We start from the raw sequence: 14,058 nt of genomic DNA, 5'->3' as shown, positions 1-14,058 counted from the left end.
GGTTACATAACGTTGGTAAGAGTCCATCGATCAATCACATATATCACTCACATACATATATTTTAGGTTAAGATTAAATGCAGGTTACTAAGGTTTTAAAAAATATATGATTAAATTAATATGTAAGATTGCAACAACAAAACAACAACAAAATCCAAGCCATGTCAGTACCTGTTTGAAGATATGTCCAACTAATCAATGAACAGATTTCAAGCTTGTAATTTTTTCTGAAATTGTAATGATATGTAATTCCAGGCTTTTCACCTAAAAGGACAATTTACATCTTACTGGCCATGCAGTTTATCAATCTAAAAGTGGCATAATGTTCGGTATGGGCCGCAAGAGGTTTCTTGATGTCATATCATGTTCTTCAATTTTACTACTACTGGCAAGTATTCTACATAATTTGAAACTCCATTTCTTGTGGATCTGACGACTTGCAGATCCTATTACTTCAAACTGTGGAGTACCATAGATTATATCCGATGCAGCCTGGCTGCTAGAGGCTGCAGCCCTCTCAGCATCCTACTTTCGACATGGTACTTACCTGTGGTGACTATTACACGGAAAGAGCAATCTGTAGAAAGGCCAACATTGTCAGTGCAGGTGTACGTCACCAGAGTACCGGTAGGGTCGACCATGAAGAAAGTTCCAGGGCTTGAGGTACTACCGGATACAAATGCAAACCCATTATCACTGCAAGTTGGAGGTACCCAAGTTACCATACTACCTTGCATGCCTAACTCAACGGTCAACTCAATGGTGGCAGGCAAGCCTACGCACTCTGGTGCTGTTGTGTCCTCTGCATGAAATGAACGGGCAGTTGTAATTGTATCATTAACATTGCAATGAAAATCTTAGCTACAAACAAATACGTAATATTATTTTCATATGTCATCCTGATCCATAAACGAAAGAGCGGGGGTGGGGGGGGGGACTGGAAAAGCAGCCAACAACCCTCCAAATTATTATTTTCTATATTCATTTTTGCCAAAAAGAGGTGCTATGACATTATTTATTATCAAATATATCAAATTCCCTTAAATTTTGTGGGATTTTTACTATCTAAGTATTTTTAAAATTGAGGTTTGTTTAAACATCAGCATCAAATTCTCATGAAATTCAACTGACAACCCTGATCACCATGAGTATGCAAATCGTGTGCAATGGGTAAATACCTTACAAAAAAAGAAAAGGCGGTTGATGTGTTGGTCGTCAATGGCTTATTATCCCTTTTCTAAAATACATTATTTTGCAGTATGAAGTTTGGAGTTATCCCTATTCACATATCCCTTACATAACATTTCATTCTTAACTCTGGAAACTGTTTATTTAAGATATCATTTGGTAAATAACTCTACCACTTGCCCAAACATCTGATGGATTGGTTGCCAATATCTATTCAGCTTAACTTTCCATCCTGTGGTATATTACTAATAGGAATGTAATGGTACCATTACAACGTCATCACTTAATCTCTTTTAATTCGTCATGTTCTTACCCCTTTTTTAATTTTTCTAGACTTTTAAGGCATGCAGCCTATAGCATACAGCTGTACCCTTTGATTGCGTAATGTCACAGCGAGAGAACAAACAGACGGAAGAGAAACGACGAGATGGTTAGTTTCACGAATCAAGTATGAACAAACTTACCAGTCACCACATTGATTACAAATGTACACTCGTCAAAATTTCCAGTGGCATCTTCAAATCTGTAAGTCACGGATGTCATGCCAACTTCGAAGAATACTCCAGGCCTATGCGATGGCGTGACGGTAGCAACACCGGAGAAATCTGTCGCAGTCGGTGGTGGAAATAGCACTATGGTCCCTTGCGATCCTAGCTCCACTACCTCTCTGATGACTCCAGGACAACCAGATATCACGGGAGGAAGTGTATCCACTGTGGGAATAGATAAAGACAGAGACGTTCCCGTGGCGATATTGACATGTTCGCTCATTCAGCCGCTGCATGTAAGCAGAAATGCCGGGAGTAGATTTTTGTTCTGATCGTGGTCAAAGTCAGATAAATGACATCGAGGAATGGAATCGAGATGTCATGATATAAATATAGGCTATTACGAAATAAAAACGATCTGGACTGACACATAAATATGAAGGAATGGATATATTCAAAGCATTCTGAATTACATTCAACCCTAATAAGGAAAAATAAAATCTACTTTCAGCAATTCATGAAATATTAAAGGAAAATATTGTTCGGGAATAAAAATGCAACCAAACCTTACATCTTAATAAGAAAAATTAACCCCTAGATAGCACAAAAATAAATAATAAATTACATTATCCAAGATCAGACTAAAGACAGCTGGAAATAAAAATCATCAGAATACAGAAAATAATGCAATTAATCTATATACCCAAAGGAGTAAACATTTATCCCCAAATAATCCCCAAATTTCTAAATAAATATTAGAACAATATCTGACTGTTAGGTAGAGTTTTGGTCTAAGAATACAATTAAAAACACAGAATGAACGTAATCTCTATATATATATCCCATAAAGATAAATTGAAAAGAAAAAAGCCTAAACCCAAATCAGTTAGATAACAAAAGAAACATATCTGAACTAGACACAGCGGATGTTGTGAAAAACATCATCAAATTACCGAGATTCATCCCTAAAATCCCAGAAAGTAAATATTTATAAGATGCATAACTGCAGCTTAAGTAGCATTTGACAGTAACAATACAATAAATATTCAGAGGGAAATCTCTAAATCACCTGAAAATGCCAAACCATGACATACTCTGATATCTGCCAAATACGGGAAAGATTTTAAACTTTGTTTAATATAGAAAGAATACCATGAATAAACAGAAATGCAAATTAATGCACATTAATCCCAACCACAAACATATAATCCCGATGAAGCTAACTAAGGAGGTGTCAGACCTTTGGATATATTTGTGAAGTTAAACATGCCCTCCTCTAAATATAGCAGATGTCATTTATGCCCCACTCACATCACCAATCCCAATAATCCCCCTAATCCCCCTAATCCCAAAACAATAAACACTTCACACCTGACACCTGGACCTTCCACCACAGATAATCAATAAACCAAACCATCAATAAGTATTAAAATTAAAGTGTCTGTTTGTCAATTTAATCATTTAAATGATAATATCAATCAGGTTTTCAGAAAGGAACAATTGAGGATTAGAAATGCTTCTGTAGTTATTTCTCACTTAAATTGATGAACCACGAACCGTTGCTTAAAGGGTCTTATCTTAAAAACATGCTACAGAAACGCATGCAAGCTGGACTGATTGCAGTGTATTTTGTAACAGTCAACGGCATATCAAACTTTAATCATTGTTTGCTCAAAGTCATCCTTTAATAACCATCACCGTTTTTTTTTCCTTGTTCAAAGTGAAAAAAAGTGTGATTGAAATGGTGAACTACTTGTACCACTCACCTGGTGTAACCGTAACAGTAAATGAACATGTGGCGGGATTCCCCGAAGCATCCGCAAAAATATACATGACGGTAGTCATTCCAAGCATAAAAGAATCCCCTGGAGCATTAGTTTGGCTCACAAGGTCTGCTACATTTGACAGATCTGTGGCAGTGATAGCTTGCCAAAAAGCAGGTCCAGAAGTTTCACCCAGCTCAACAGTGATAGCTACTCCGCTGGTTGGACAGTTTGCAATCGTGGGTGGAATCCTGTCAACTGTAGAGGGCAACATTGTAATGGTTCACAGGGAATAAATTCAGTGTTAACATTTATTTTTGGTAGCAGTTTTTCAAGGCCAGATAATATTGAAGATAGATTCCCACCTCATTGAGAGAAAATTGTGAATGCAGCTGCTAGAAGTGATTTTTTCGTCAGAATGACGGACAGAATTAGGAAATGATAAAAAAAAAAAAAACATCCATTGCATGTCCCACTTGCAGGCCTTTTGATTATATCCAGCAGAAACCTCAAAAATCTGTATAACTTGCTGAAATTCAAAATTCAACTGTTCATGAATCCTTTCATTAATCTTACTGCAATATTCATCCAGTTTGATCATTAATAGAACCCTTTTCAGTCATTTCAGTCAGTACTTAATTCATTTTCTGTTTCAACCATTTTAAGAATCTTGCTTTATAATTATATTATTTGTACATATATATATCTGCATATATATATATATATATATATATATATATATTTATATATATATCTAAATTGTTTCATCACATTCTGTTTCTGCTTGATATTTTCTTTTTATAAATATTTGCTATATATATCGCGATTAAGATCAATAAAATGAATTTAGCTTTTTTCTTACAGTTTCTGGGCATCAAAAAATTGCAATATGCATTTTAGACTTGTAAAGTAAATTGACCATTTGGCATAGGACTATTGATATTTAATACTGGTTAAAATAAAATTATGCCCTGGATGGCAAGCAGACATAAACTTTTCTGAAAAGAATCAGTAAGAATCTCTTTTGCACTGGTTTCTCAGAATGGAAAATGAAAAGAAATGTGCTTTGACCATTTTAATACTGGATTTCCATTTTGTTGCACTTATGAAGCATAAAGGATCAACAGAAAAGTGATCTAGCAAGGAAAAAAAAATGTCTAAACCTTAACATGTTTGCCTTTTGAAATGGACATTATTGTCAGAACATTTACTATGTTCAACTAAGTTCAGTATTGCCTGATATTATGGCAACATCAAAACCCACAATGCGATACCTCTCTCAGATTTGTGAGCATTTCATTAACAAACAGCAACACGAATTGCCTCAACTGGCAATAGAAAGAATGACCAGATCACAGCACCGGTTATAGCCAGAGAGTCGGCTAAGGCAGCAGATCCATGTGTCGCCTACTTTCAGGTGGTTGGTGTTAGATTTTTTTCTTTTCTATTTTTGTAAGTTGGATGGCACAGGAATTATATAACTAACATGTACAAAAGATTAGAATTAATATTCAAACCTCCTTTACCAGGATCTCAGGATTCTATCCAGAATTAGCTGTCATAATTCTACATACAGGCTTTAACATGGTCAATAATCAAGCCAACTCAAAAATTTTAACAGTCAATAAATTGGCACTATTAATATTAAAAACTGCTTTTCATGTAGGACTTATATTGTTATTATTTCAATTGGTGAGAAAACCTTAATCAACAAATTGCTACCATTTTGGATGAGACGAGAGAGAAATTTACTGCTGCATTTATGATAGAAAGGAGTGCGCATTATCAGACATGTAGGTATTGCAGATAATACACTATATATGGCGGACATCCAGACTTTACTATTCTGTAGGAATATATAACAGTCTATATATAGCAAAGTTACATTTTTCTTCTTTTAATACTTACCTGTTTGAACGTTGACACAAAACATGTGAGTGGCTGTATTCCCACTCTCATCTCCGTACACGTACGTCACTAGGGTATTACCAATTCCAAACTGGGTGTTTGAGAAGTGGGACTGTGAGATCAATATCTGAGTTCCGGAAATGTCCTGTGATGATGGCTCTGCCCATGTCACCACTATACCATTCTCTCCAAGTTCAATGGTTCTTGTTATTGAGTTTGGTCCATCTATAATAGTGGGTGGTGTTGTATCCACTACAAAAGTAAGAGCAAAATAAAATAAAACTGTTAGCAAACTGCTTACCCACTAGAGAGCCTGTGTAAGAGAATGTGTAAAAGTAAGTTGGCCTGACGTTTCGATCCTAGCAGATCCTCAGAAAAATAAGATGTGTCGATTTGAGGCAGCTATTGGCAGCTCTGTGGTTCATGAAATCTATTTTATTCGAGATTAACCTTTATTCCAAACACAAATCTTTCTCAAATCAGAATAGTCAAATGGATAGAAGCTAAGCGATATTAGTGCATAGTTTCTTTCTTTTATTTTAATTGCTAGTTTCTTTAATTTTTAATTGCTAGTTTCCCTATTAGTGGCATATCAAATATGACAATGCTCTGCTGTTCGTTTTCATTGTTTGATATGATACAAGAAAGAAAAACAATCTAGATTGTGTTGTTCAATCACAGTAAAAGCTGGTACTTGTAAGACCTACCGGTTTGGATGATGACACTGAAGGAACAAGTTTCTTCGTTTCCACTGAGGTCCACACAGGTGTGTGTGACCGGAGTAGTAGTATCAGCCGAGAAAAAGGTTGGAGGAGTCGCAGAAGCTGCATTCACGAAAGCTGTTCCTGAAAGGTCATTACACGTTGGGGGAGTCCATCTGACCAGAAATCCAGGCATTCCTAACTCGACAGTTTCAAAGATGGTTGCTGGGTTGTCTACACACATAGGAGGAGTGGTATCCACTGTGGATAAGACAGACAGTTAATTGATGGTTGCGAGATCGACAGACAACACGTGTGATCTGAGAGTTTGTTACAAAGTTGATTGAAGTAGTAAAATCAAACTGGAGTAAGCAAGCACCCAACAAATTGTCCAGATAAAGAGACCATTGGGAATCATCCATTTAAATATGTGAGGTTCTTAATATGAATGTTGAGAAGACCATGATAGGTGTCACACTCTAAGATCCGCACCATACAATATATGTTATGTTCTTGAACAGTATCAAACACATCGAGTTGACTTTGCAACCAAAAGTCAAATTTATAGCCTCAACAAGAGACTGTCCATCACAGTTGTTCAACATATTCGAAGTAGGCAATACTCAATTCACCAATTTGCATATATGTGAATGTTATCTCAGCAATCATAAGCACCCTGGGTTGCAAGCCCATGTCTCAAACACTTCAACATCACTGGTAACTAGGTGTTACCTTCGGAAACCATGTTACCCTGCTTCTGATAATAGCACGGGAATGGCATTCTATAATTCTTTCATTAGAGTGCATTCTGTTTTTTTTTTTAAAGAGTATCTGTAAATGGAGTATTTTCATCTTGATAGATTAAAGACATTTTAGGCTTGAATAAGATAGTGAACATCAGCTATGCCATCTGAGCTATTCAGCCGGGCTAATCGTTGGTGACAGACGCATTCCAATAAAAACTTGCTCTTTCAAGATATGTTCAGAATTTCCCAGTCACTGCTTTCTTTTATCTTTCTTAAATTGGTTTCTGATGGACTACAGTATTCACTATGTTTAATGTCTGTTAATAACTACTTACAACCCATGGGATAAACACACTACAGAAACATTGATAAATGACTGCATGGATGGATAGATGGACAGCTAGGGGAACAGTTGGAGGGACAGGCAGCTGGTCTAACTTACAAGGAATGTAATTTTGTGAACACTATACGGCTACATATATACTTTGACAAGTCAGAGCATGCTTTAAAAAGACATGACAAAACATCCAAGTATCTGTCCGTCAGCCAATCTGTTTTTAATGACCCGCAATTAATATCCTTCAGAAGAGGTGCAGCCAGTCCAGAATATTAACCAAAGTTTGAAAAATCAATTATACAGCAGAATTGCAAGTTGTCCATAGGGAGCTGTCAGTAGGGAGTATCAGTGGTGACGATACTTCACAAATTGCTTTAAATAAAGCAAGTCAGTTAATTCTCCAAATATTTCCAATAGACAGACTAGTGTTTATGGTTGGAAAAGTTTCGTATGACTCATAAAAGCATGTAAATTTAGGTTGTTTAAGACGTTATCCTCATGTTTAATTAAGCAAACTACCGGGACAAAAACAAAAAAATCCTTCACTGACACTATTTTAAACACCACATTATAACTGATGGGCAAATAAAAACAAACCAAAAATATACTCCAAGTAGGATTATGACATTTTGCAGAAATAGTCTTACCTGTGGTAACCACAACATTGAATTGACAAGTTGCTTCGTTAGTACTTGAATCTGCGAATGTGTATGTCACTGATGTCGTTCCACTAGCGAATAGTGATCCTGGGGGATGTGTCCGCTGAATCAGGGTTGATGTGCGCGATAAATCTGTAGCAGTTGGTTCTGTCCACACAATACTAGCTTGTTCATTTGTACCTATTTCCACTGTGCCTGACTGAACACCAGGGCATCCACTAATAACTGGTGGTGTATTATCGACTGCAGGATAAAAGTTTAAAACAAATAACCAAAGGTTTATCAGTATGAATAATTAAGGTCAATTAGAATTATATCAAACCCTGTTCATATAGCAAGTCCACGCAAAGGGGGAAGGAGGAAGGGGGGTGGTCAATATTATATCATTCATTTAGAAATTAAAAGCACTTTGTTCTTGTATTCTGGCAAGTTTTCCAAATTGCACCAATCCATCATAGGAGGGTGTTCTCTCTGGATTCAAAAATAGCCTTGCATGATAAATATGTTAATTGGTCATCTCTCTCTCTCTCTCTTACTGCCAATTTCCTCTTATTTGCATCACTCCTAGCTATATAAGCCAGATCATGTATTCTTCTTTTAATGAAATATATTGATATGCTGACATAATAGCTTGTTTTTTCTTTTTCTTTTTTCCTTTTTAACTTGAATCTGATAAACTGACAATGGATTCATCTTGGTAAAATTCTGGACACAGTTTGAGACATGATCCAAATGGACAAGGTTTCTTCATTTCAGATCACACCCCAACACTAATATACATGATCTATCAATATCGTCATCTGCTCTGAAATGTGTGATTCACAACAGAACTATAAAGGTAAGTGTCTATAGTGGTCACTATCAATTTATCCATAGCATGTAATTTTTACCTTCATTTATGACTGACATACCTGCAGTTACTGACACAGTAAATACACATGTTGCTCTGTTTAAGTTGGCATCAGCAAATACATAGGATACCGTCCTTCTCTCAACTTGACCAAGAGTTGTTGGAGCTGGAAATGAGGAACCTGGTGCAAAGCTTCTGCTTTCTAAATCAACTGGCCCAGGAGGTACATCAACTGCAGTTGGTTCAATCCAATCGACACGGATCTCAGTGGTGCCTAGTTCCACTTCACGCATAATCGCATCAGGACAACCACTTACAACTGGTGGCTGGGAATCAGCTGAAATTAAAATGCAGATAATCCTTTTAAGCAAACTGTTGAATGGAAATATGACTTATATGATATATACCAGAGTACAACTCAGATGTTGAATCTGAGAGGGCCATCAGCTTGTGACCAACAGAAGCACCACTGTGATAGTTTGTTTCACATTAATTACTATTTATTACTATTAATTACTATTTATTACTGCAGTTATGACTCACCGTGCAGTCAGTTGGATATTAACATGGCAGCAGAAGTCATGAAACTAATACTGCATATATGTTTACAAGAGTAGGAAAATCTTACTGAATTACCCACAAACATGTTTGCAAGTACAGTTCATTCCCCAGTGTTGTTCAAGAGGGAAAATAAGCACTCCTTGATAAAAAAATGGGTATTTTATGCATTATCAAGAACAATCAAACATTCTGCTCGGATTTTTTTCTTCCAATTTTCATATCTTTCTTTTCTGTCTTTTGTTCCCTCATTTCTATACAATGAATTCCTGTATGCGCCATAGATTTCTCACAGAGTTGGTTGAAATGTGTTGCAAGATTAAACAACCCTACCAGCTATACAGTAATTAAGACTTTATGAATGCTGAGGCTGCATATATAGTGATTACTATAGTGTAGGCTATTAAAATATAAATTCCAAGACACTTAATACATCAATTCCTGAGAGAAAATCTACATATTTACAGAATATATATATAAATAAATACATAATAAATAAATAAATACCATATATTAAAGTGCTGTTATCATGAAATAAAACATGCTCAAGAGCACTGTACAAAAGAACCAATACCTGGAATATAAAATTACCAAACTTAAGAAACCTAAAAGTAATAACAACAGCAGTAAAAGTAAAAACATGATATAAGACAGGGATATAAACCACAATAAAGAACGTAAAAATATAAATATATATATATATATAAAATGGGCACAGTAATGTGAATAAAACAACGAATAAGATTAATGCCCATACTCAAGCCTAAGTTTTCAAATACTTCTTAAAAGTGTCAATAGATGTGATATTTCTCAAGTGAAAAGGAAGAGGATTCCAGAGTTTAGGACCTGCTGCACTGAACGAACCATCTCCAAGAAGCCAAAACAAAACAACAATCTTAATGCAATTCTTCAACTATGAAAAAGAGGAGGACTAGAAAGGAAGCTGCATGGAATAGTTCGAACCATATTTGGTCCATTCATTGGGTTAGAGAAAGCCTTGACATTTATCTCCCAACTTGGAAAAAAAAAATGATTTATTTAGCCATATAAATTTGAATCAACCTTATGAGTTCTGAAATATTGCACACATTGGATAATTCACTTTCACTGTTCGAAACATTGGTAATGAATGTTATTTTTGAAAATCTTACCTTCAATTACTGTAACATCGAAAATACAATTGGCAAAATTCCCATGCCGATCAAAGAATGTGTATGTAACAGTTGTAGTTCCGATAAAGAAGTTGGTTCCAGATGTGTGCGATTGTGTACTAGTAACAGGACCAGAGATATCATTAGCTATTGGTTCGGTCCATATGATGGACACAAACTGTTGGTCACCTCTCTCCAAAACCCTTTCCATATTTCCTGGGCAAAGACTCACAGTAGGAGGTGTGTTGTCAACTGATGGAAGAAGCAAAAACTACATAACTTCAGCTAAGTTGTTGTTGTCACTGATAGAGTATTTACAGATAATGTCAGAACAACAATACATACCATTATGTAACTATGAACATTTAAAAACGTTTAATGACCAGAAGAAGATTGGAAGATTTGAAAGTTTCAAATGACACATTTGTGAAGCAATAAAGACTAACATTTTGATAACATCCTTTGGTAATCTCTCCATGGTAGGAATCTATAAGGAAAGTGTTTGACACTTAAGTGATCGATTGGAACAGTGGCAAAGTTTATGGAGCAAGCTGACAAAATAATTGGGGTTATTGTACCGCTCACCCGAATGTATATGTACCAATCTCAAAATTCATCCCAGCTTACGTTTCAAAGTAATCATCAACCAAAAATACAAGACTTTCAGAATTTGACATATGCTGACCTTTATGACCAATTGCTTCTTGATTTCATCCAGGGATATCTGCAAACAAAGTACGAAGCTCAACCGAGCAGCACTGGTTGACTTCTCTTGTGCTCAGGCAGTGGCGTAACCAGACATTTTTGGGGGTGGGGGTGGGGGGTGGGGGAGGGGGGAGGGGGTGAGGAGGGCAAAGAGTTTGAGTGGAGTCGAGGGCAAGATTCATGCATGACCAGTTCGGTCATTTTAGGTTCTTTTGCATTCTGCCCCAATCCCAAACACTTGAAACCATGGTAAAGGCACTGTTATGAGTGAGTGCTTCTTTACCCAAATTGAACAGTTGATATCAAATAAATAATAACAATTTTGTGTCCATTAGTTATTCAACAAAACATCGACTGATGTACTCTATTAGTAGTTGGTGATGCCTGTTCATCCTTTTGCTTTTTTTTAACCAGCCACGTCACACTAATTAGTCTATTTGATATATTCTTTCTACTATGCACACTCAAACTAGCTATCCTTAGCTACAAACGCAAAGCTTTTTAAAATTGGTTAAAGAAAACCATCATCAAATGTTTATACTAATACTTTATATCTCTAATGTATAAAATTTCAGAATTTTGGGTCCATTTAACAACAAGCAACACAAATTAGAGTTCATAAATCCTCTGTCCCTTTACCCTAAAAACTAGACATTATTTTAAGACTGCAACAATTCAAATTAAATGATATAGTACAAACCAGTCGAGGTCCAGGATAACTGCCATCCGTTGAACATAATGTTTTTATCTGTCAAGAAGTAGAGCCACACTGAATCTGTCTCAAAAGAAAATGGTGGTGGGTATGTCTGCCCATTCAATGTTGAATTATCAAAGAAACGAACTACCCTATTGCCATCAACTATATCTACTCCTGTGAAGTCATTTGAGCTGAAGCTCAAACCGGTTCCAACGTAAAGTTCATCTTTGAGGGTTTCAATACCAAAACCGCCATCACCAGTAAAGGTAAAGTCAATCCTACTAGCCCTTGGGATGTAGAGGAGGTAAATAGCAGTCCACCGATCTTCGTAGAGATTTGGATAATTCAGAGACTGAAAGCTTCCAGTACTGCAACTGTCACCATAACAAGTTATGAAACTTTCTTGGGGTCTATCCGATCGAAAACCTGAATTTGGAGAAGGGAAGAAAGAACCGAAAAATCTCGCTGGTCAATGGGGGGACAAAGGATATCATTTTAATTTTTGGGATTTCCAACGGTAACCATTAACATAGAAAGTTTGTTTTGGGAATTGACACGCCGCATCTGAAATAACATGGGGCTAAGTTGCACAAAATTAATTGTCAAGCTGACAGGAAAGCTGAAGGGCAGGTTTGCATCAGCACTGTACATGATTATTTTTTACCAAAAAACGAATGTATATAAAAAAACGTTAACTGTGGCCAATTTTAATCGTAATAAAGACAAAGTTAGAAACCAAATTGGCCAGGAGATTGGCAATTAAAATTGTGAGACCATGAGGAATGTCTTAAAACCTGGCATGTCTGGTATTACTAACAGGCTGATAAATATCACCGAGTCATCGATTCATCTCACAAAAAGATTTTTAATAATCAAGGCAGTCCCACACTTTTTCATCAAAGTTTGGCTTATAATTGTAAGGATTTATAGAAAGTGAATTTCCATGAAAAACAAGAGCATACTCTCTTTGAATGTATCTGTTACAAAGAAGAACATTTCCAAATAAATACATCCTAGCGAGGGTCTGGATAATTAGGTGATATCCATCTTTAAATATTGAATATTCATGACCTATCTACTACATACTTAATATTCATGGTAGCACCATCTACTGCATCATCTATCTACTAGACAATTATTACTCATATTAGCCGCTCAACCGCATTATTAATATTCATAAAAGTACACATAGTAAAGTAGTGACAGCTCCTTTTTCGAAATAAACAGGCTCTGTATTCATCTTCTTAATAATATATATATATATATATATACTCGGTACTCCACCAACTTGATCATAGTCATTAAGGCCCCATATCCATTAATTTTCTATTCCCTCTGCCCCGGTGTCACATATTGGCGTAATTGTCATCTCCAAAACAAAATACTTCTAAAGGTACAAGATCATTTCTTTCAATCAAAACTTACCAGGGGGAGTGGTACTGCAGTCATCACCAACCGTAAAACTAGACCCACAGTCACACACATAGGCTAATGTTGAGGGATCGGCATTGGGTGGCAGAGGCCGATTAAAGCACTCTGTGGAACCAGGACAGGGATTCACGTTGTTCGTGCAAACTGTGAAAAGAAAGAAAAAACATGAAAGCAAAGAACATTTTCAATAGGGGCTCTCAAGAAAGTACATGGAAGGTGTTAAATATTCCTGACATAAATGTTACAAACTGCCTTTTTACTCAAAGATAAAAACAATTCAAGCATGTACATGAATTTTTCAATATTACAGTCTGCATGAAGCCATCTCAAAGAAGGAAGGGATCCTTCCACTGCCCATATATCTACACAGTTATGCATGATCGAACAAAGATGCGAGCTGGTAGGGTTAAGAGATAAAACAGGAACCCAGAAAGAAACTGAGATAATCTTCTGATAAATCTTTCTGTAATTAAATTAGGTGAAAAGGCCATTGGCATAAATCAGACAAAACTTTTCCTTTTTTCTTGTGTAATCTTCAAAAGCATGCAGCGCAAGTGATTAATAAATCTAACTATTGTAATATCTGGTCACCTCGATCATTTCGTTTTGGCCGATACTCATGGAACTTCTAAGAAAAAGTCAATCCTTGGAAGACTTGCATTGTATGTGGACACGGGTGTCAGCAAGGAGAAGGGGGCTTGCCCCTCCCCCTTGAGCAAGAATTATCTTACAATGTAACACTTTCCAGGGGATTTGCCCCTTGGACTACTGTTAGGGCTTTCACATATATTCCAATACGCCTTTCTGCATCACAATCAGAGAATATTGGAAATATGAAAGTTCCCAAACCCCCGGGGTTTAGAACATTAGTTCCGA

The 14,058-nt window shown here is 36.3% G+C and overlaps 1 protein-coding gene across 4 annotated transcripts in view; it reads right to left on the bottom strand.

Annotated features, from left to right (window-relative positions):
• Positions 1–14,058, bottom strand: part of LOC139965569 (uncharacterized) — a 64,033-nt gene that overhangs the window by 45,059 nt on the left and 4,916 nt on the right. For all 4 annotated transcript variants that reach the window (XM_071968071.1, XM_071968074.1, XM_071968070.1 and 1 more), the window contains exons 2-11: positions 13,177–13,326; positions 11,755–12,177; positions 10,350–10,601; positions 8,702–8,977; positions 7,779–8,033; positions 6,055–6,309; positions 5,348–5,599; positions 3,443–3,697; positions 1,653–1,901; positions 548–802 (exon numbers count right to left, since the gene is read on the bottom strand). In XM_071968071.1, coding sequence (XP_071824172.1) covers positions 548–802; positions 1,653–1,901; positions 3,443–3,697; positions 5,348–5,599; positions 6,055–6,309; positions 7,779–8,033; positions 8,702–8,977; positions 10,350–10,601; positions 11,755–12,177; positions 13,177–13,326 — 2,622 coding nt within the window. The remainder of the gene's footprint in view (positions 1–547; positions 803–1,652; positions 1,902–3,442; positions 3,698–5,347; positions 5,600–6,054; positions 6,310–7,778; positions 8,034–8,701; positions 8,978–10,349; positions 10,602–11,754; positions 12,178–13,176; positions 13,327–14,058) is intronic.

This window comes from Apostichopus japonicus, chromosome 3, assembly GCF_037975245.1.
Source record: "Apostichopus japonicus isolate 1M-3 chromosome 3, ASM3797524v1, whole genome shotgun sequence".
Classification (NCBI taxonomy): Eukaryota; Metazoa; Echinodermata; class Holothuroidea; order Aspidochirotida; family Stichopodidae; genus Apostichopus; species Apostichopus japonicus.
This window is presented reverse-complemented; position numbering and strand designations above follow the sequence as displayed.